Raw genomic sequence first — 24668 nt, forward strand, 5'->3', positions numbered from 1 at the left:
ATTATAGACACACAGTCTACCTCTGCAACACACGAAAACAGTGCTATTTGAAAAGCAGGATATTTGCCCTTGGGCTGACTTCAAACGTGTGGGAATGTATTGGCAGTGGGTGACTCTGAGCCTGGATGTGTTCTTCCTCTTAGTGTTGAGCTGTAACTAGAGATGGTCATTCCAGAGACTGGGAACACCAAAGCCACTGGGGAAAGACCCCCTTGTAGGCAGCGAGGGAAAAGAACATTACCACAGAACCAAAATAATAGTTCATTATCCATGTTGCACCGCACAGGACAAAGGTGTCTGTCCTCTAGTCATAATCCGTAAAAGCTATTTTACTCTGGTGGTTCCTAATCTATGGGTCAAAACTCAGGCAGGTCATGAGCTGACACACAATAAAAATAAAAATATTACTTACAGTTGAACTTTCTAGTCAAATGAAACAGTAATTCTTAAATGTAACTGTTTTGATATAGTTTGAAAATTTGACATCTGAATATAAACTGGGTTAGGATTTAATAAAGGACAGGTCACAGATAATGATTTGACTCATTAAACAGATAACGTTTGTGCCGTCAGTTGTACACTGCTGACCTGAGAAATCTGAGAACAACAACAAACTCTCTCTCTCTCTCTCTCTCTTTCTCCATCTATCTCTCTCTCTCTCTCTAAAAAGATTGATCCCTATTTCCAGCACGCTAATGTTGTAAACAAAGGCATGCTACCACAAAAGAACGTTTGCCACATGGGCGCAGCCTTATTGTTTGGAGTCCAAATTAAAATTTTCATATGCTCCACAAAGGATGCATGAGAAATAGCAACAAAAAAAGTAAAAAAAAAAATAAAAAAAACAGCTCCATAAAACCTGATTTGATTTGATTGTTTGATCAAAATTTGATTGTTTGTCTTGGGGGAAGATAAATCAATAAACTGCACCAATTACTTCAACTTTTACTACACAGTATGCAGTATGATACAGTAATCATGAACATTTCAATGAGGTGCAACATATTGCATCACACATCCACGTTGATCATCATCTAAGAAATGTTGTTACGGACATTTTAAAAAAAGGAAAAAAAAAACAGAAAAGCTGGGCCTTTTCATGCATGTTATCTATTGCACAACTATTATTGACTACAGCTCTGAATACCAACACCCTTTTAAATGGATTTACATTTTACACTAAATTAAATCCATGACAGACAAAAAATTATGACATTTTACTGCAGCAAACAGATAGGTTGGGAAAAGAAAGGTCAGTCAAAGAAACAAAATACTTCTGCACAACTGACAGTAGTTGCTTTATCTTTCACTTTCTTTCCTCTCTCACTCACCCTGGGTGTTTAGTGATGGTGTGTTTTGAAATCAAATGAAATGCGAGTGTGTATACTTGGTGTGTCATCTTTCCACACTATTGCATAGGTATGCAATTGTTGACACGCTGGAGGCGTAACAGCCACGGCGCATGCCAAATTCCCTGCACAACATTCCGCCAACCCATTGTTCTAAGTAAACATTTACCACCAGTCTGGCATGTTTCACCTACTCAGTGCAGTGTCAACATTGGTCCATATGCTTTCATGAGTGCTTGATAGTGCTCACATACAAGTCTGCGAGCGTAAGGAAAACAATATAAGCTTAGATTTTTTTGCCAATTACTTACCAATGTTTTTGGTGTCATGCAAACACCAATTTTCTGTCTTTTTGAGAGCATCCTAACTTAGGATCACAAACTCTGTTTCTACTGATACAACTGACTGGCTGTCTGCACACTTTGTTTTCAAGTCCTAAGCTGGCCGTTGATTCAAAGGAAACCACAAAAACTGCAGATACTGTAGCCATGGACTGGACTGGAGGTTGAGATTTTTGCTCTAGAAAGTGCACATCCAATATCATGAGCACCTGCTCACACGCTTTCCTGAAATTCAAATACATTTGCATGGGTTCCCTATGCAGTGTATACACAAGCTTGGTTGAAAGATAGCTTCAAGACATCTCTCCTCAAGTTCCATCATTTGTAAAGTTCATCATAAAAAACACGTTTTCAACGTACAAAAATGCCAAGTTACTCACACATACAAGACATACCCCGTCTATAACGCATTCATTCAGACTGCCAAAATCCAGGCCTGCGATTAAAAGTATTGATATAAAAATTACGCCAAGTTACAGTACTACAAACAATATACCTGCCATCCCAATTATGGTTGTGGGGCAGTCTAAATTAATTAATTAAAGACAGGACACTGATTGGAAGGTGGTCTGATTATTCCCAGTGACTGCAAACAGTCTACCATTTAATGACTAAGTCTGTTTAAGTCTGTTAGGCGAATTTATATACTTATAGATCACAGGGGCAGGCATTTTGCTTTGTTAACCCTTAAGTTGGTTGCAATCTTTCAAAGAACTTTAAGCAAGCCTATTCAGAGCATGCTTGGAGAACTAAATAAACCCATTATCCATGTAAAACATTTTGGCATGCAGCCGTCATAGTTTGAGGACCAATTTCCTTGAATTACTGAATTAACAGACACGCCCTAGCTTGCCAAGAACAATCACGTTATATTAGAGTGGTCCCTATAATGTACGTTAGTGGCTTTGCGGCTAGATCGCAGACCTGATTTGCGCAGGACAACTTGTACAGTTTTGCTGCACAATCTGCTCGCGCGTACTTCCTGAACCCGTGAGTCGTGGACGCAGCCATGCTGTTCTGTCGGTTCACTGTCAGGCTGCGTTCGAATTATTTTAAATCATTCTCGTTTCCTTGCCATGACTCCTTTTGAACACTTATAAAATAAAAACGAAAGAGAAGCAGCAGAGGTGACGAGGATTTTGTAAAGTTTTCATAAGAATTCGGACATCCTCATAAAACATGCACGCTTAATGTCACTCTCCTGTACAGAATCACTGACCTTGAATCACAAGAAAGAAAAAACAACAACGCCTTTCCTGTCCTGAAAATGCGTTCGTTGAAAGCACCTGATATTATATCTAATGGCCAAAACTTAGCTTGATGGCAATCTGAAAATGGTTATAAGGGATAAATTAACACAGCCTTTAAACAATGAAACATCCAATACGGTCTTGTCTCTCTCTCCGGTTGGCCTGGCTGCATACAAATCTATATTGCTCTGGCATCCAATTAAATATCATTACTACGACAAAACGTGTAACAATTGCTTTGATTTGATTTTCAAATCTGCACTGAATTTTAATAAGTATTATAATTATCAATGTGGTTTCGGAAGTAGGATATACAATCAACGAAATGCTACATTTAGAATTCATATTAATTGAATCGTTTATCTGCTGGTATGATCTTACTTTTAATCATGCAGTTTGTTGGTACCGAGATAACCGTAAATTCATAGCTATATGACCAGTAGCCTACGTTAGGTTTGTCTGGCTAGCCACGACTTCGAACCACACATCCCTGACGGGCGGAGCTATCTGCCGTTTTTCTACTACATACGATTGCACTACGTAAAAAGAATACGTGTTTGTGATTTGTCAACCTCAGCCCTCCCTCTTTGTAGGTAACTTATTAAAAGAGTTTGCGGGCGGAGTCCGGTGCTGAGAGGGATATATTGTGTTGGGTACATTATAGCGAGCCGGGTACAAGTCTGTCTTTTTCGGTTTTGGAGCTAAACGGGTTTACTCAGCGTTGTACCTACGGCCGTTTAAACAAGGAAACATAGTATAAAAGGAAACCGAAACGCCAAAATGCCCGCTGCTACTAAAGACGGTGACGGTGGTTGGAAGAAGTTTGTATGGAATTCGGAAAAAAAAGAATTTCTGGGGCGTACTGGGGGCAGTTGGGGTAAGTATGTGATCCAAAAATAAACCGAATGATTATTTTATAAAGTATAAATATGTTAAAGGAGTCAGGCGGCCATACAGAAACCACGCGTTTCTCTTAAGACTGGCGAACACGAGAGAATCTTTCATTTCCTGCCCTCGTTTCATGAAAGAGGAAACGCAGCACCTGTTTGATCAGGCTTCTTAACAGTTGAATTTCGTTCTCTTTCTGTGCAAAAAACGCAGCTACTATGTTTTTTTTTCCCGATTTAACCCTTGTTGCGTAACAACTTGGCGTTAAGATGTATATACCTCTACATCTTTATAGCTGGTCTCATAGTCAGCTGAACTATGATGCATGGAAATCTTCGTAAAATGTACGGTTGCTTGGAATTGGCACCAAATGCACGCAGTGTAGCTAGCCACTTAAATTTTCACCGATGCATCTAGTCTAGTTTAATGTAGTCGTGACTGAAACTGTTTGGATTGATGTTCTTTGTGAATTAGGTCATTTTGAAGGACACTGGATGTGATTCATTTAAGGGAGAGGGGTGCTGGTGGTCTAGCCACTTATGACTTTGTCACCCGATGTTCAGCAATGTGCCAGCTTTTGTGTAATGTTTAACGTGCACACAGTAGATCAGATAAAAAGAACAAATGAGAATGATACTTCGCTTTAAGATTTTCAGAAAGAAATTGTCGCAGATGACAATGTGGATAGGTCGAATGTTGATCGTGGAGGATGTCCCCCCACTATAACGTAAAGGGTTAAAAATGCATCATAGTCCAAGGTGAGTCAAGGTGATGGGCCTGTTCATTCGGATCCATGAGAGAGGACATTGCACACATTTCGTGTGTGGTGGTGTTAAAGGGGATACGATTAAATGTCTGACAATTGGGAATTGATTAAATTGTGCCCCCCCGTCGGCTAACCCTCCGAATCTTCTTTATCGTCAATGTCACCTTCATAGAATCGTTTTCCGTTGTGCAGGGTGAGGTTACCTGTATTTTCTCACAGTCAGCCAACATTTCTGGTATATTTGACTAACTTGGCTGAATAGCGTCGAAGAGCCGCATTATTTAGGTTATAGCCTACTAGGTCACTGTATGGCCTACTACGGGCAAAACAGTTTGGTATAAACTGTATTTTTTTTAAATTGTGTGTCGTTATGTTGGATGCATATTCATCCATGTTATTTGAAAGAGTGATTGCATGACTGTACTAATTAAAGAATTGTAATGGTGAAATGTCGGCGAGCCACTTGCTGATGGCAATCGTACGTTGATTGAAACTATAAGTATAAGCTTGGCAAATACAACTCAGAACAATGAGCTAATTTTCATTCATATTGGTGTTTAAAATGTATGGCCTGTGCCACGGTAGCTATCTAACGTACTATTTACGCCTTGTATAATACCTACTAAAAGTACACCTATGAATCGCTCTTGGTCACGTTTTATATTGGCGTCGTGAAAGTGAAACTGGCCGAATTCTATAGCCTGTGAAGTTTTCCGATTTGTGAGCGAGATCCTCTTCCTGTTTCAAAAGATCAGTTTACTTGTTGCTTTAACAGCTGTGGTATATGAAGCTACACGCCTGATCCAGTCAGCTTGACCCCCCGAGTTAACTTGTTCCTTGGTTGACAAACCTATTCTAAAAATGTGCCTTGTGCGTCCTCTCTTTTTGCACAAGAATGTCTTCCGTAATGGAAATGTACGATCAAGACCTGCGCGCGTTTTCATTTAGATATAGCACTGCATGACGTTATCCTTCTGTAAGTCGGAAGCACGAGACCCCGCAGTGGCTACAGCCACGCTAGCAGTTACATAGCATAAAAAGACAATTCACCATTTCGCCTCGCTGTGTGCACCATTGTTACACCTGTACCCGGCCCAGGGCGTAATGGCGTCTCGTTTAGACGGCACGGAACCTACCGTGTTGGTTGGTATAAAAATCACCGATTCGCCAAAGATTTCGCCCATCTTCTGTTATGTAATGGGGAGGAGCTCTATTCGAGAGGAAAGAGAAGAAAAAGCATTGACTGACAGCGGGCTATTGTTTCTGATTGGCCAATTACAAGCCGAGAGACATTTGAACTGCCGTATTGGTTTCTGCCTGGCACTATGCACAGGAGACGGCGGGAATAGTGATTTAATTGACTTTTGACTTGTCTTTCCACACCCCAGGAACTGCGTAGGGAAAATCCATGTTAACACTTTTGTGCATGTACATTGAAACTGCAACCGTGAATACTGGTGACATTGGCCTGCAATATGTTTTATTTGTGAAGTCCCTTGCCCTCCCCAGTTAAGTAAACTAAAGATTTTGAAAATAAATGTGCAGAAATTTGTGTGGATTTTGTACCTTACTCAATTATGTCAATTTTTATCCTGTAATTGCTCATGACTTTGTTAGAAGGTAGGTCAGTGATACTGAAGAGTTAGCCTGTGGATATAACAGATGTTTTGCAGTTTAAATAATTATGTTGTTTGTACAATATCTTTAAGGATTAGCATTATTTGGTTGCACAATGGACTGCTTTTAAAGCAATTGTCCAATTAATGCTATAAACAATTAACTATCAGAAGCCTTTGCTGTAGATGGACAACAGTACTCTGTCAGTTTCATTGCCATGGTTGCTGGATTAGTATGTGAGGAATACTCATTAAGAGAGAGTGGAAGGTGACTGGCCATTTTCCACAGGCCTTGCTTAGCAGTATGCAATGTTCTGCTGTAGCCCAGTGGACTAGTTTGCTCACCTGCTAATCGCATTCAACTGGCTATAGTATGTCTCCATGGAGTACTGCCTGTGATCTGTTTGGAAATAAGTGAGTAATATTGCTTGCTGTATTTGTGTGTTGGCTTGCTAAATCCTCATGCTTCTGTTTTTGTTGTTCCTGTTTTAGCAAGGGACATCACAAAAATGTGATGAGCAATGCTGACCATACAGAAATCAAATGTTCCATTTCAGAAGAAAATGGTTTCTCATATGGCGTGTTAACAGTGAGAAGAACATTCCAGCAAATAATAATTCAAGCCCAAGCTAGGAGTGCATGTTGAAGTATATTTTGGCTATGGTAGTTTGTACAGGATAAATTCATCCGTGTCAACTTGAAACAGCCAAGCGGCGGGATTAACCTCCTACTACAGTTGTTTTTTTAATTAACATTTGCCTTTGCTTCATATGTGGAATGCCTAATTATAGCTTGTCCTTTTACCACAACTTCCTGTGATTGGATAGGGCAGCAGTGTACCATGTTCAAAGAACTGTGCTTGTAACTTGTAAGATAGCAGGTTTAATTCCCAAGTGGGGCTCTGACCTTGTATCCTTGAGCCAGATGCTCAACCCAAATTGCTTCAGCGAAATATCCCGCTGTACAAATGGATTCTATTTAAAGAAAAATGGATGATGTTGACTAACCAGTGTAATTCACTCTGGATAAGAGTACCTCCTAGATACCTAAATGTCAATGAGTGCACAGATTAGCATGTGCATTAGGGGTGCACAATATGGGAAATCTGAAGCCAATATCAACAACTGTTATTTGGCCATATTGACAGCTGATGCCTCCCAGTTTTACATTCTGGCACAAATGCTAACTGCAGCCATTTTTCTGCGTTCATGAAAGTAGATTAGCACCGGTATAAAGGTTAATTGATAAAAAAAGAAAAACATAGGCTATCTGGGGGGTGGCCGATTTATTATTAGTGATGGGGATTGATCGTTTACTCGACGGATAGCTACGTGCCTACTCAATGTTTTATTTTCTCATTAAGTCTATGCATGTATAACTGTGTTGGAATTTGGCACCAATTATTAATTTATCATACAGTTTGTAAAAAAAAAAAAAAAAAAATGAACAAATTCAAATGGAGGATATTACTTCATGTAATATTTTGAAATGCATGTTTTGATTACAATTATGCTTTTTGTCAGTAAGCCATTGTATATTCTATATTGGTCCATGCTGACTCAATGGCATCACACAGATAGTTTTGGCTACACAGAATGATGCTGCAACCCTCCCTTTTCCACCCTACCCTAAAGGTGCTCTAATGGATTGAGATCTGGTGACTGTATAGGCTAATGGGACAGACTGAAGTCACTGTCCTGTTCATGGAACCACCTAGAGACGATGTGCACGTTGTGCCGTGGCACATTATCCCGCTGAAAGTATCCATTTGAAAAGGGGTAGACTGTAGCCATGAAGGGAAACTGGCGTGGTCTTCTGCTGCGGCCCAGTCGTTTCTAGGTTTTACATGTTGTGCGTTCAGGCATGCCCTTCTGCACACCGCTGTTGTAATTGGCTGGTTTGTGGGCTTTGTTAGCTTGAACAAGTCTGCCCATTCTCCTCTGACCTCTGTCATTCACAAGTTGTTTTCCCCTCAGAGCTGCCACTTGCTGAAGGTTTTCCGCTTATCGCACCTTTCTTTGTAAACTCTAGAGACTGTGGTGTCTGGCACCAAAAGCCCCACGGTCAAAGTCACTTAGATTATGCTTAGATCACCCATTCACCCGATGTTTGGTTGAACAACAACTAAACCTCATTCATGTCTGCATGCTTTATATATTGCAACCACATGCTTTGCTGTTTGGAGGAGCTGGCTATTTGCATTAATGAGCAGGTGTACCTAATAAAATGACCACTGAGTCTTCATAAGTACTGTCAGGGTCAGAAATATGCAAGCACAATGACCTCATAATTCCAAGTTGCTGTATACTCAATAGTCGGCAAGTGTGCTGGTTCAGATACAGCTAGAGAAACTCCCAAAACTGCCAAAAAAAAAATGGCAGAAGGTAAAGATTGGAAATTTGTTTGTTTAATGCTGAGAGCGGAGTGAGAAACTGCTTCGTAGACTATGGCTCCGGGGATGACAATGTAATAATTTTTTTTAATTCAGGTCCAGTTATGTCACCCCGTTTGTCTTTTTGTAATTCATGTGGGAAAGTGCACTTCCTTCAAATCAAGCCAAGCAATGTTTATCACGTGGTTTATGAATCTATCACAAGGACTGTCCTGTATGGAATGATTGCAAAAGCCCAGAAGTATTACAGTTGTCATTGGTAGGCCTATATAAAACCAATGGACGAATATTGTGCTTTTTAAGTATTTAGAACTCAGGTTTGATGAAGACAAAATGGCTAAAATTTTGAAACCTTAAAAAAAAAAAATATATATATATATATATATATAGGTTGACTGAGCTAAGGGGCGACATAGCTCAGGAGGTAAGACCAATTGTCTGGCAGTCGGAGGGTTGCCGGTTCAAACCCCGCCCTTGGCATGTCAAAGTGTCCTTGAGCAAGACACCTAACCCCTAACTGCTCTGGCGAATGAGAGGCATCAATTGTAAAACGCTTTGGATAAAAGCGCTATATAAATGCAGTCCATTTAGCATGCATGCTTTTCTTTGGATATGTTACATTGTGTGTGTGTGCGCACACTGTGGGTTTTTGAAAAGTGAATGCCTTACAATTTATTCGGAGATTCAAGCCTGTCATAACTTGAAAGGGTGGGCAGTACAGGGCAGTTCTGTTAAATTGTTACAATTAAAACTGGAACTTCTTTTTTTATTTTTTTTATTAACCTGGCAAGATTGACCTGACTGATGTTGTCAGGAGCCAAGTACATTAATAGAGCTTAATTACTAGATCCGTATCAGGTGGACTGTGTAATTTTGTTAATGGTTGAATGTCCTAATAGGCAGATTCCAGTGACTTAAAGCTGGTGAATTTCAGACCAAGTTGAGATGATTCTGTAATTGCAGATGCAGAGGCTTGTTTTTGTCTGGTGTGCTTGTATGTGTGTGCTGCTGTCTTGGCCAGGTCCCCTTAAAGATGTCTGTCTCAATGAGTTGGTTCCTCTTGGGTAAAATGAAGGATAAAGATAAACTATGCAGCCTGTTGCATTGTACCCAGAAAACTCCTTGTGTTGCGCGTTCCAAAAATTTGTTTTGGGCCAGATAAAGGTGCAGGCAGCTGTACTCTATAGGCCTAAATGGAATAGTTTACATTGGTGCTGTTAGTACCAGGCTGATTCTTTGTGCTTAGTCAGTGATACTGGCCTAGGCTGTTCACCCCTGTCTTCAAACCCATCTTCCTGTTTTGTCTTTACTCTCTTAACTGCCTGTAATTAGGTGGAGGCAGGGTGGTGTTGTGGGGTTGGGGGGTGGGAGGCAGGGCTAGAGGCTAAGCAAACAAAGCCATTATTCATGCCCACCAGTCCGATACCTCTGCTGACTGCCCCACCCAAAACCCACTTTTTGGTACATGGTACACATGGTAGTTTCTGACTGTGACGGGAAATGTCACGTTGTTGTACTTCCCCCTAGACATGACCTCGTTTTACGTTGTGGCAGGACCATTTTTGTGCTATTTGCAGTGGATGGCATAGTTTTGCTGTTTGCCATACTGTAATATCAAACCCTGTTGCTCTGCCTTTTCCTTGCAGCAAAAATCCTCTTGTTCTATGTGATCTTCTATGGCTGCTTGGCTGGGATATTCATTGGCACCATCCAGGCCCTGCTGCTTACCATCAATGACTTTAAACCCGTTTACCAGGACAGAGTGGCCCCTCCAGGTAAGGATACTGAGATGCCTATGGCACAGTTGCTGGGAGGTGTCTGTATGTGTGTCTGTCTGTCCTTGCCTGTGTGTGTGTGTGTGTGTGTGTGTCAGACTGGTGGGAGTTTCAGGCTATACCTTTTATGATTGGTAGAAACTGGAAATTACATCAAGTTATTTTGACGGATCCTGGCATAGAACGTAGGTGGTTGCATGTCTTATTTTCAGCAGTAGGTGCCGGAAATCTATTTCTGTAAAGTAGGTTGAGAGCTCCACACATTTACTTAATAAGTGTGATTAATCCTCATGTGCTGGTGGGAACCCCTAACCCAGGTGTGTCCAGTCTTATCAGAAAAGGGCTGGGGTGGGTGCAGGTTTTTGTTTTAGCCCAGCACTATGATTCCTGTTTTAACTAACTAATCATAGTCTTCAGTCGAGACCTTCATAAGTAGAATCAGGTGTTGTAGTGCTGGGCTAGAACAAAAACTTGCAACCACCCTTTTTTATAAGATTGGACACCCCTGCCCTAACCAAATGGGAAAAGTGGTCCAAGGCCAGGTTTGTAAGGGGCGGTCCACATTTCCCCCCAAAAAAGTACACCTGTGGATATCCAATGGGAAAAATTTTATTTGACTGGTAATGCTAAAATTAGGCCTTTGTCTGAATTAGGCTATTTGTCAAGATGCTGGTGTCAAAAATGTATAGAACTCTGATTTGTAGGGACCTCCTATGCCATGTTGAAATATGAATTGAATTGAGGCCTGATGTAGCCTATGGTGTTTTTGCAAGTAAGTTTATTTTATTTTTTTTAATTTCAAAGAGATTCATACTAGGCTATATATTTTCCCAACACCTAAAGATGTACAAAGACATAATGTCAGTGTTGAAATGTTATGAAAATGGTGAAATTGGCTTGGCGGTGTTGATTATCGAGTGTCTTGTCCTGTGGTGTACTGAATATAACGCATTACCAATTAAGTGGTCTATATTGGTGCAAAATACCCAACACTGTTTTTGTTTCTGTTGACAAGCTGACTGGGTGCTGATTGAACCCTGTATAGTCACAGAGATTAATGATGATTGAGATTGATCTAAAATGGTCATCACTCTAATTTGAAATTTACACTTTTTTGTTTGTGTTTTTATTTGAAATATCTTAGCAACATTGTATGCAAGCCTTTTAAACACCTTCATTTTAATTATGAATAGTTATGGCAAGGATTAGGCCTACTACGACTAGTAGTGAGGGTAGTCTGTCTGCCTTATTGGGGTCATTGACTGTCAGTTGATGAATTGGCAGTTCCATGTGCTATGCTCAACTTCTGCATGGAAACAATTTAACTTTAAGCAGCCATATTGAATTATCACATTGATAAATTACTTTAAGCCAATGGTATTTTGTATTGAAAACTTAATGATTATCTGTAATTTCATTACTGTGCTGTTTACATTTTGATTTTTTTATACTTGTCACAGTCCATTGTGGTGGCATTGCATTGCAATTGCCAATTTTGAATATGGGTTGAATTTGTGTGTAGGAGATTGAAATGCATTACTGAGTTTTGTTTAATTGCAGCTGTTGTGCACACATTAGATCACACATTCCATTTTGATATGGAATTATGAATGGCATAGTTATCATTTTTAGAGAAGTGTGTATTTGAGCCAAGTATTTTATTTAAATGCTAGCCTATATACAGATGTTGAAGTGTCAAGCCTTTATTTTTTCATGTTTAAAAAATGCCATGACGACCCCTTTTCAGGGTGGAATTTCTGCATGCCGAATTCAAAATACCATGTGCAAAATGCAAAAAAATTAGGTTTGATATGTTGCTCAATATTGCTGTGTCAGATGACATTTTTGCTTGTCTCTAGGCAATCATTTTTCAAAATATCCTACCACTGGATTATCTTGATGTAATCTTAGTAATAGCTTTTTTCCAAATTGAACTATTTGGAGAACATGTGTGACCAGCAGTCTAGATTTAGCCAAATAGACAGTTTAAGGGCAAATAATATATGTGTTAATACCATCCAAAAATAGCCCAATACTATGACCATACCCTTGTGCATTGTTCAGGTCAATGTTGGTGTCAGAGACTTTTGATTTGTACTTGGTATACATTTTTTCTTCACTTTGAAAGCTGACCAGTACTTAAGAAGGAATGTGAGTATTAATGGCCAACATGACTGAAGGTACTTTAATAAATAAAAGAATAATAATCACATTTTGAAAGGGGGAATTCTCGCCTTAACCGTGGTCCATTGTAATGAGCTGTTGGCCTTTGTGACGGTTTGCCCGCCTGTTGCCTAACTCCCTTTGTATGGCACCCACTGCTGCCTAGCTGATATTATTAGCAGCAGTTGTAAAGGCTTGGCTCACATAATGACAGCTAGTTCACCTGCCTATTTGCAACCCCCCACATTATTGTAAAAGCAGTATGACAGTCAGGGCTACCACGGTAACTGCATGAATAGTGCTGCACTTTGTTTCCATTGGTAGTTTTGAAAAAGGAAGGAGCTGGCATGTGCTTTAAGCTCCGCCCCCTCACTGCCTGCTAAAAGTTTCCACTGTGTGAGAGAACCATGTGAGCTGGAGAGGTTTCACAAGCCTGGGCTGGAAGCAAGGCACTTAAAGTATGCTCTTGTTTTCCTCCGTTTAATAAACTCACGTGTTCCTGAACCATTTAAGCCCTTATTAAGAAAAGCTAAAACCCTTTAAAAAGGTATACAGATTTTTGTGCATTTTTTAATAAAAAAAGTAGGGGAGTAACCTAACATAACTGTATAGCAGAAAAATGTATTCTTAGAAGTTTTGTGTGAGTCTGAGTGAGAGAACAATTTTTTTTATTTTTTTCCCAGCTACTTTTTCCACCCCTAAAAACTGTAAAACATGTCCCCTCCCTCTTTCTTTAATGCCCTGTCCTCTCAGTCTTTATCTGTCTGACCTGTCCCTGTCTGTTTGATTCTGTGGAAAATTACTGCCACATGGGTGTGTGTGTGTGTGTGACACGACTGAGACACATTCTTAAATCCACAGCAAGATGTTCACTGAACAATGATAGAGTACGTTTTCCTCTAATGGAGTACATTTGTACATATTGGTTTCTGTATAAACTCTTTGAATTTAACTACTGTGTACAAGGCAGGCAAAAATATACATTTTATTTTCTTGACTGTTCAGCCCACGCTCAGGATTTTTCTGATCTCACCCCTCTCAGGTTTATCGCACACTCCACGCTCAGAGAAATCGGAGATGTCTTTCAAGGTGGGCGATCCGTCCACTTACCAGAAGTACGTCAAGGCAATGCATGACTTCCTGCAAGCGTATAACGATAGTAAACAGGAGAACATGATGAAGTACGAAGACTGCGGAGGTAAGGGCCTCCTTTGCCTTTCTGACTCCAGGGCCACAGGGGGCGGAGGTTTTTTGGAGGGGCGTCTGTGTGGAACAGATTAGCTTCAGCTCTGGGGAAAGAGGTGCCTTCTCTGATACCAAGAATATGATAAGGTTTTCTGGTCCCGGCAAAAACTTTTGTTGCCGTCTTAATGGACTTTTTTGGAACTACTGCTTGGTGAATCTTTTAAAGATAAATGTTATCTGTGAAAAATGCAGAAGTGATACTGGCTTACAGCAGGATGCTTGAAAAGGAATAAGCTTTCTTGAAGATGACTGCTTTTCATAGTTACACTGTAGGCCTCAGGGGACCAAGTGTTTTTTTTTATTTTTTTTTTTTTTTTTTTTTGGAATTATTGTTTGCTGACCCTAAAGTCCTGTGGAATACTGTTTTGAAAAATACGGAAGTTATTTAAAATTACCGAAAATACTGTCTGTAACTAGGCTGGTTAAAGGAATACTATGCAGGATTTTTACCTTGAAACTATTATAAAATAGCCATACTACGGCATATCTATGATACACTGGCAATCATTACACACTCATTGTGCACCCTTACTTATAGCCTATTTGTAAATGTGTTTGGGATGTTTCAGAGCATGGTGCTTTTTTCTGTGAGGGTTGGTGTGGCTACAGAGCCTGTGGTTTGCAAAGGAAAAATACAAGCCGAGAGGGCGAGAGTTAGCACTGGAATTGCTTTTCCTCTGTGGCGTCAGCTGAAGTTCGCCTAGGGGATGAAAAACAATGCAGAGTTGGCTTGTTTTCTGGACTTTTACAGGGTCTGAAATTTTCAAAATAAAAGTTCATATGGTAATTCCATTATGTTGAATGCAATAGTGGTTTTAAGCTATAGCCTACGTGCAACATAGTGAAATTAAATTTTAACAAAAGTTTTACTTTTGCTCATTTCACAGTATTACCGTTTCATCTAGTTATTCAGCTAGCTTGTTAGATGGGGCACTCAGGTTTAGTGGGCAGGCTTGAAGATGGAGGAGGAGACTTTTTTTGTAAACACAGGACCACAAAAAGGCTAAAAAAATCCTGTGTGGTATGCCCTTTAACTAGATGTTTGTTTCCTGACTCAAAAATACAATTTTCCTTTTAAATACACAATTAGACTGAATTGATGTAAACCTGATTTGCCTTTGATTTAAGCCAATTTAAGGTACGGCTCGCCATCTGGGAAAGGAACTGAATTTATTCATTTAACCTGGACAACTCAAATAAAATTTAATTAGCAAATGGTGTCTTTTAAAGGTGCACTGAATTGATTTACATGAATGTGATCTGAACTTACTTACTGAAAGTAAGAAATATAGGCTATCATTGGCTAAAATTTTTAACAGAATGGGGACTAGTTTACAGCCGACACATGGAAATGGCCAGGTTTTCTTTTTGAATAACAATGGAACTTAATGGTTCGACTTCGAATTTCAAAGGGCTATTTATCCAGATGCTAATTTGTATTATGCACTGTCAAGCTCATTGTTAAAATGGAACTGCAAGTCCCACAAAATTGTTTGTTCGTACCTCATTCGTTTGGCGTAGTTTACTGCAGGTAGTGTGTCTTAATCAGGGATGTAAAATTTCCCCTGGCGGTTGCAAATTTCAGCTGTTGCTGATTTTTAACGCCTGGGGGAAAAATGTCACCCATTTTTTGGTAATACCCATGGAAGCACCTAAAAGCAGTTCATCCAAAACTCAGTCATGTATCCCAGCAGTCCCTGGACATGGGTTCCCTTGCACACCCAATGAAGTTTGAGTGTGTCCATCATCATGATGCTTGCTGCCAGCAATGCAGAGATTGGACCATCATGACATTATGACTAGATGAAACGAACAGGCCATTCAGCCCAAAAATGCTTGCCGTTCTCATGACTAAATTAGTGCTCTGATTACCTACAGACTAGATGGTATCGGACACTGTCTCAAGCAGAATCTTGAAAATCCCCAGAGTTTCTGACCTGGCAGGCAATTCCACTACTCTCTGCATGAAAAATTCTTCCTAATGTCTATACGGAATTTACCTTTTACTAATTTCCATTTATGTCTCCTCTTTCCTCTAACATAGCTCTTGCAGTTCACTTTGTTGATCTGTTTTATGAATTTAAAAGCCTCAATCAAATTACCCCTGAGTCTCCTTTTACATATCCAGTCTGTGCAATATGTGTTATGGGGCAACCAAGGACTAATTAACCTATATTGTATTGAAGTGTTTATTTATGATCTATTGTATGTCTACTTTAGCGTGATATTAGAGAAATTATTTTAAATGGTGCTCATTTAAAAAGGAAATGTGTAGGCCTAGATTACGTACTGAGATTATAACTTCAGTTCCTGCCATTTTGAATGCACTGATTTGTATTTGGTGTGCACTGGCATAATCAAATTCAAAAATGTGTATTTTAGAATTAAATCTTTCTTGGTTTTCACAATAGATTATTATTTTTTTATTATTATATTATGTGTTTAGAGGAATTATTTACCCTCTAGTGATAGGCTATTATGTCAGAAAATGACTGTGTGGCATGAATAATATAAATCACATTGTGCTTGCTGTGCTATATTGCAGACAAGGTAACCAGAAACATTTTTAAACTGATCAATCAGTAGGCTCCAAATTTGGTTGTTCTACATGTTTCTACAATTTTTTTCTTATTAACGCAATACAGGTTTGGTCATTATTGGCTTTGTCTTTGAATTCTTCATTATCTACCCAATGGTTAGTTTACACACACTTTCACCAATTAGCAGCCTATTGATTCACTTTGGTCCTGTTTGACCAGTTAAATAATGTTGTTATCCCTCGGCCATCGATGGACTTAAGCTTCATTTTTGTTTCTGTCCATTTCAGACACTGCTAAGCCCTACATTAACCGAGGGGAACTGGATAACAACCAGGGAATCAAGAAGGCCTGTATCTTCAAGAGGTCTTGGCTGGACAAGTGCTCTGGCCTTGAAGACCCAACTTTTGGGTTTAGTGAGGGGAAACCCTGCTTGATTGTCAAGCTGAACAGGATCGTCAATTTCCGACCACGGGTAAGAGTCTCATCTGTCTGTTGCGTCTCCAGCCATTGGTCATACGAAGTCCAATATGGGCATATGGTTTCCCACACTACTTAAATCCTTGAATTTTGATTCCTTAAGTCCTCAAATTCTCCGAAGGTCTTTATTGACTTTGATGAGGAATTTGTGATGCAATGGAAATGTCATACACACACACACATTTGCCTTCAAATTAGATGTGGATTTTGCACCAGGATTATATTTAAAGTGGTTTGGAATTGACATGTCTGTTGAAATGTCTGAAGTTGGGATATTGTACAGGCTTTATGATTCATTGTGTGAGGCCTAGAAAAGTCCTTATTTGGCACTTAAGTGTGGGAACACCTTAATGTTTAATGTCTGACCCATCTGAAATATTATGTTTAAATATAGATTTTTATAAAATCTTATTCATAAACTTCTTGACTAGGGATGGGTAGCGTTAGGATTTTATCTCCATAATTTTGTGAAAAAAGTGTTGTTGTGAAAACACTTAATGTGTTATTTAATTGTTATTTTTGGCAGAACATAACTAGTTGTTAAGCTTCTCACAAGCTAACAAATGTGTACCTGGAAGGGTGCTGGTTATTTTAGTTCAGGTCCATGGTCATCTTCCTTCTGTGGAAAAAATATTAACAACCTGAAGTAATACAAAATAAGTTACCTGGTTGTAAGGACAGGGTTGCACCAGCTCATACAAAGTTCAAATGCAGTTTAGTGTTTCCCCTACATCGAGGCACCGCACCTGTATTTCTATTGCTGCTAGATTTTTAAAAAAAAGATAATACCCATTTGCCTCAAACAAACAAGTAAAACTGGCCTCTTATCATCCAAAACATTTTTCCCTCAACACTACTAAAAATGAATCTTTTGCCATACTGTTCATATTTTACCTAACATTTAGCTAACAAACCACATGATATTGCCTAACAAGCATAACTAAATCAACTGTACTCCATTATATTTAAGGGCTGTAAGTCTTCCACTACAAATTTGGTGACAGCCCTGTGTCATTCCCCATGTAGCGATGGTCAATGGGTTAGGCTTAGGTGTTCAAACTGAACTGCTATCTCCTGAAAAAGAGGTGGATTTAGGATTGGAACATAATCAAGAGTGTTTAAAACTAATTCTGACTGTGTTCGTTTAAGTTAGTAGCTATGGAGTTACTAGCGAGTATAACCATGACTCGATGCGGTCGACAGTCATGCTATTCCTAGGAAAGGAGTCGCGGTGCTGCACAGTGATTTGGAGCGCAGCAGCCATTTTGTTCAAGCAATCAAAAACACTGCACTGCTTCATGCTTATGGCTTGTTGTATTTTTAAGACTTTGAATAGATTGCTGGTATTACCTCCCTTACACACAGCAGCCTTTTGTCATAAATAGCATTTAGCTTTATTTAGCTTATCCTTTATTTTCATCCGCTTTAAAACACTTTCAAACATTCCACAATGACTGGTCTGCAAAGAACATAGACAATGATCATAATGGCACATTAGAATGTCATCCTTTGCTTTATTGGCTATTTTTTTTTTTTTTTTTCCCTTGTTTTAAAATTTCTTAATGAATGGTAATCTTTTTTTATGGAAAGATTTATTGTTTACACTCAAATTTTCTTTGCACTTTTCAGCTATGTTACAATGAATTAAAATAGATGTAATGAATGAATTGGGCGTAGATACCGATCGCAGCACCGTTTTTTCCAGGACTAATTAAATACCGGTTCTCGATACCCATCCCTATTCATGACCATGAATACTGCTGTCAGGAGTTGTCATGGGGCCATTCCCTGTCAGATCTACCTCGTCTTGCCACCCCCAAACAAAACATCTTTTTATATGAGCAATCATGTTCTGACCATCTCAAAATTTGTCTCTAGCCACCAACATCCAATGACAGCATCCCAGAAGAGGCCCAATCTAAAGTGCAGCCTGATGTCATCCCAATTTACTGCACTAACAAGGTATGCTACAACAGCTTGGCTATTGCCCCAAAGTCACTCATGGTGTGTTAACTATGTCCATTTAGATACTGAACTGTACTTTGCAATAACATTGACAGTAGTATATAAAACACTATATCCAGGCTCCTCAACCCTGGGCCTGGAGATCTACAGGGTACATTGGGTTTTTTTTTTCTTTGTCTTCACCGTAAAATCAATAAATGGTTCAGACTCCGAAAACCAGGAGACGAGTGTACTGTGTGTATAAAAAATAAAATAAAAAAAATTATTTAATTTATCAATGACTTGATCTATTAAATTCCTTCAATCAAGTGCTGGGTAACCAAAAAAGGCATGTCTGACAGCTCTCCAGGAGTAGGGTTGGGGAGCCCCCCTAGAGATCATTTTGCTGCTTGCTTTTAAATTTATATGGGTTCAGATTGTGTCGTGGTCTTAAATGTTTTTTCCCCTAAACTCCCCATATAGAGAGAAGAAGATGCTGCGAAGGTTCGTGAAATCAAATACTATGGCATACAAGAGGGGTTCCCCTTGCAATACTACCCCTATTATGGCAAACAGCTGCACCCCCAGTACCTCCAGCCCCTGGTAGCTGTCCACTTTACCAATTTAACCATGGCCACTGAACTGCGCATTGAGTGCAGAGTCTATGGACAGAATATTGCTTACAGCGACAAGGATCGCTACCGGGGACGTTTTGATGTTAAATTCACCATCAACGAGTCATGACCTCAGCCTTCAGTTCTAGCACTTTCTCTGCCACCCCCTGCCTCCCATTTCAAAGATAATGAAAATAATTTAGACAGAGAGAAATTTTAAGTAAAAACGCACACAGCTAGTCCTGAACAAATTGTCATAACATATGGGACCTTCACTTAATCTGTATGCTTCTCCACTAGCTTTTCTGCATATATCTAGGGTTAGAATGTAAATGACAGACAGAGTAGCAATAGCATAATGTATTTATTCTACTGTAAATGAGAATACTCCTTGAGCCATGGGACATTGTCATACATTACTGTAAGTTATAATTCAACTACTGACATGTAGCGAGCAGTGTTTCTGTCCCCTAAGTATTGCTGCCTTGTGTGGTTTATATATATTTTTGGAGTGTACAGTACAGTAGTCGCATAAAATGGTCCTATCTAAGCCATGTTGTAATTTCTGTTTTCTTATGTGAGCAAGCTTTAGCGGTCCAAGGTGTATATATGTATTCTTACTAACTGAAAATACTGGCATGGTACCCCCTCCCCCCCAGTCTGTGTGTGAAAGAACGGCTGCACTCCATGGAATCCATTAGCTTTTCTGTGTATCTTTTTAAGTCTGATTGTGAGAAGAATCAATTTTTACATCACTTTTTTTAATCACTTTTAAATGTGAGATATGGGGTTTGTTACTTGTTTGTTTTGATGCTTTTTTTCCTTCCTTTTTTGCTTTAGTGTAATGTAGAATTTTGGGTTTTCAGCCTGGAAAACTGTTAGCCTTCCACGGTTAGCGGCGCTAACTCAGTGCTTTTTAAATACAATTGTTTTGCTGGAGACATCACACAATGTGGTGTAACTTTCTAATGAATGTTTTAGCCATGTTCATGGTGGAAGAATTTTCTATTTATGCAGTTGTACATTTTTTTTGTCTGCAGGAAAAAGTGTAATGTATAAATACAATACCAAAGTCACTGGTTAAGTTAAGTAGAATTCTATCAAAAGCATTTCAGTGCCCCATGTAATAGGATATTTTGTTGGTGTTGAAAGTGCAAAAGTCAATGTTGAACATCCGTAAATTTATCAGGAGTCCGTCTATTAGTCATCTTCTTAATCCGGGTGAGACTTAAACAAAAATAAAATGAATAAAATACCCAATGTTGTCAGTTATTTTTTTATTCAGTTACATTTATTTGCACGTGCACAATCTTGAGATGGGGAAAGCACGCCATTCAAAGCACATTGTTTGCACTCTAATTAGTTTAAAACTCAATGTATTCAAATGTTATGGGTAGACTCCCAATTAGCAGTCACAATATGTCAGCAGCTTGCCTGGATTATGCATTTTAAAATTGCTTTTTCCTCTTGTTGTGAAAACATTAATTTGGTTTCAGTGCAAAAAGTTTGAAACAATGCTTTGTTTTTTGCACTCCTTATGGCTCAGAGAACCTATATTTTGTACAATATGGACTTAATATTTTTTTAACATTTCTGCTCGGTAAAATTGGACTAACATACCGGGCTGCTGTCCCTAGTGTAGCGAGTATTTTAGTATTACTGCTTATGTTAACCTTATTGTATAACCTCATGGTTGGAACGGTATGACTGCATATGATTAGGGATCAAAGGTGGCAATGGAAATGACAGGATGGATATATTACTGTATCTGCTTTTGACTGATTGGAATCCGATGGTTGGCACCATCATAACATGAGTATTTTCAGAAATGTTCTACCAGCATTCTGGTATTGGCAAAAACAAATTTGAGAACTAGTTTAGTTTGCAAGTTTATTTGTTGGTCCTGTGAATAAAAAAAACAAATTGATTGTATCACTTCAATTTGTTTATATAATCTGGCAACATAATCTGTCAAACCTGCTTCATAAATGAGAAAGTAATGTCTAGAATGGCAGTAGTGTCCTATGAAATTACATTAATGATTAAAATTGACTTCCTATTTTGACTTTCTAGATATTACTAATCTCAAGAAACAGAACTTCTACAGATAAGGAGAAATTGTTAATTTGTGACAAGTTGAAAGTCTAATTACCTGTCTTGGGCAAACCATTTCAGTTGAATATTTAAAATAAATTTTTTGCCTGAAAGTTAAGGTAATAATCTTGAAGATTTTCATTAAAATAAATGTCTGTTAAGTCACTATCTATCGCCGAATTAGGTAACACAATGGTGATTGAGCCTATTATTATATTAATTTATATTATTATAATAATTTATGATTAAAGAACTGTGTGTCTGTGGCGACATTCCCGGGAAAAAATCACAAGCGGCGCATAGTTAGTGACGCGCCTTCCATCACCCATGAGTGGTTGGTCTGCCAGAGAGGATGGGCGGAGCTAACACGTCTGATTGTAAATGTTCTAAAACTGCACTTGGCGATTTGACAAGGTGGGTCTTCTGAGACTCCAGGCAACGGCTTCAGACGCTCTGCAACTAACCAGTTCACACCGCTGCAATTTTCTCTGCAACATTCTAAAACCGTTTCGTTTCGTCTCGTTGCGAATCATTGATCTGAACTGGCCTTAACGTTACCGTTATTTACATTGCCATCAAGTTCATCAATATATTATAATGATCGGAATAAAGCCGGGGTATAGGTGGAGCAGAGCCAGGTCTGATTTCTGTGTAAAGATGTCAAGCCGGAGAAAACTAAAAAGAATACAGCAGTATGGATTAGCGTTGTTATTTTATTACGCTTCCTCATATGTTCCTTCAGCCTTGATGCCCTTTTTTGGTTAAATCTCCTTTGTTTTTGTTTTATTCTTCTTGTTCTGATTGCTAATTTAACACCCAGCTCAGCGAACAGTTTAGCTAGCAAAACCAGAAACACCCGGGGTAACATTTTGCAAGGCAGTTGTTTCAAAAATATCACTCAACAATCATTCACGAAAAAGACTGTTTGTTGTGCATGAGATACATAATTACACGAGCCACAGCGAATCCCGCAAATTCTTTTCTGCAGTGTAAAGATGTTCATACCGGGCAAAAGGTGGATAAAGAACGTTTGTGGAAATTGAACATCACTAAGTCTACCCCAGGTCTGCTGCAGCATTTTAACCCGGCTCGGCAGTGTAAAGGCTGCTTAAGTTAGCCTAATGTTAGACAACGAATGAGTATGTACATAACGTTACTTTTACAACAACCATTTTTTATTCAGTAAATAGTAAGTGTTATAGTTGGCGTGGCCCAGGTGCCAACTGACTGACGTCACACAGGCGCCACTGGTTGGATCCGGTTGGATCTCTGGGAAGTGAGGTCCAAAAACACACCTGCAATTACGGCTTCTCGCCATTGGTACCGCCAAAGAGAACGAAATGGAAATCTTCGAGATTGTAACTTTAAATGGCAAACTAGCAAATGATTTCAAATGCTTTGCTTACATCCTACTAAATCTAAAACTCATCTAGGGTTAATAATGCATGTGCTACATGTTGAGGAACTGTTGATCACAAGAAATATTGTGTAGCTTTCATTATGTGAGAACTATAGTTCATTAATGCAATGCATTCATTTACATTCCCAGGTGAATGCAATGTAATGTTGTCCTGTAACAATATGGTTAGTTTGTACTCCCTTGGGCTGGTGTTTAATAGGGTCTCTATCCAGGCCACTACATTTCCTCTTACACTGTTAATGATGAGCATGACTAGGAATTGCTAGCTTGCACGTTATTTTGTTTGCTGTTTTATGATCCGCGATCTGTTAGCCGATGGGCTAAATACGATAAAAGTAAAATGAGAGAGACCAACTCTATTTCCCCACTACGCATGCAGAGGTCTTGAAGACAGGCCGTTTCCTTGTTCCCACTGAAATTGCAACTGATGATAAGAACAAGCTATTAATTGTTCTTAATAGCAACTGAAGATTGATTTGCCCTTAAGGTAAGTAGCAGTAACAGTTTAATTGAATTAGTAATGGACTGGTGAAAACATTGTGGCCAAACTATTTAAAGTGTGATGGTTACTGAACCTGGACTCTTCGTGGGTGGGAAAAAGGTTCACCGACAGGGAAAATGGCAAAAACAAGCTAACTTGCATTGCCAAACTAAGTGAATGTACAAAATCATGTTGGAAAACGCATGTTTTCAGCAACCTTAATCGGTCAAGATATTGACTATGAAAGAAATCAGCTTCATTAGTGTGTCTGCAGGACCGGGTTTGGACACCACTGCGCCATAGATAATATCCGAATACAGCAGGTGTGCACAAGTCCTTTTCAGGAGGCTGTTGTGTAATTTGTTCCAATCAATCATTTTGGCTTAATTTTCTAAACTGCTGTACACACCAGTATTTGCTAACTCCTATGTCAAATCATAGAAAAACATTTTTACCAAACATTACATGTGTAATTTGCAGATGACCAAATAATTGTTTGCGCTAGCTGAATAAATAAGAGGAGAAAATGGATTGGCCTGCCCGGTCTTATAGTCACATAATCACATGTTTATAATTTCTATTTATGACAGTTTTCACACAATATTTTCCTGCTCAAAGTGCTTCTCTGATAAGCAGAACAACATGTTCCCTGAACTCGATTCTCTTCATTATGTGGCAAAGCAATTACCTCATTCAGGACAGGTCCACATGGAATAGTAGTAGTGGGGAACGCTGTGATTGACTGTTTGGCTTAAATCCTGCAGTGGAAAGAGCAAGACTTGTTGGTTTAGGCATCTTTCAAATGTCTTTTTGTAATTCTAATCACATTGATTCAGTAGTTTAAAGTAAACAAGGCCTCTGTGTTTATGCTGCTTATTTCATTTTTTCCCTCTCTTAATGGTCCATTATGGATCAATATTATTTCCATTTGCACCACTAATCTAACTTGTAGGCTTTTATATCAGGCATAAAAGGAATGGCAAAATGATACTATAGTGCTGTTGCTGATGAATAATATAAATTATTAATATTATTGCTTATGATTGTAAATATTTAGGTAGACCCATTAAACATTTATCCTCATATGAGAGGTTGAGGTTAAGGAGTTGAGTCATATAATCTGTCATGGTGAGACAAGCCTCTCTGTCAGATTTAGCCATGACTCCTGCACTTAATGTGGAGCCCTTTTAGCACAGTAACCGACAAAGCATGAGAGCTGTATACCTGCTAAACCAGGGACAAGAAAATGTATTTCAATAGGGCTGGCGTTTCTGCAAGCCTGCCACCAGTTAACTTGGACAAATGAGTTCATG

General features: G+C 39.0%; 2 protein-coding genes across 2 annotated transcripts in view; one reads left to right on the forward strand and one right to left on the reverse strand.

The window, feature by feature from the left end:
• The window catches only part of LOC135250542 (dermatopontin-like), a 40793-nt gene extending 35022 nt beyond the window's left edge, over window positions 1–5771 (reverse strand). The window contains exon 1 of the mRNA XM_064326909.1: window positions 5731–5771. The gene's annotated coding sequence lies outside the window, so the exon portion shown is untranslated. The remainder of the gene's footprint in view (window positions 1–5730) is intronic.
• Window positions 3563–20620, forward strand: LOC135250541 (sodium/potassium-transporting ATPase subunit beta-1). The gene is made up of 6 exons (XM_064326907.1): window positions 3563–3817; window positions 10249–10377; window positions 13583–13738; window positions 16613–16797; window positions 18681–18764; window positions 19230–20620. The coding sequence occupies exons 1-6, from the start codon at window positions 3721–3723 to the stop codon at window positions 19488–19490; spliced, it is 912 nt and encodes a 303-aa protein (XP_064182977.1). The 5' UTR covers window positions 3563–3720; the 3' UTR covers window positions 19491–20620.
• The last annotated feature ends 4048 nt before the right edge of the window (window positions 20621–24668 follow it).

This window comes from Anguilla rostrata, chromosome 3 (assembly GCF_018555375.3).
Source record: "Anguilla rostrata isolate EN2019 chromosome 3, ASM1855537v3, whole genome shotgun sequence".
NCBI classification, from domain to species: domain Eukaryota; kingdom Metazoa; phylum Chordata; class Actinopteri; order Anguilliformes; family Anguillidae; genus Anguilla; species Anguilla rostrata.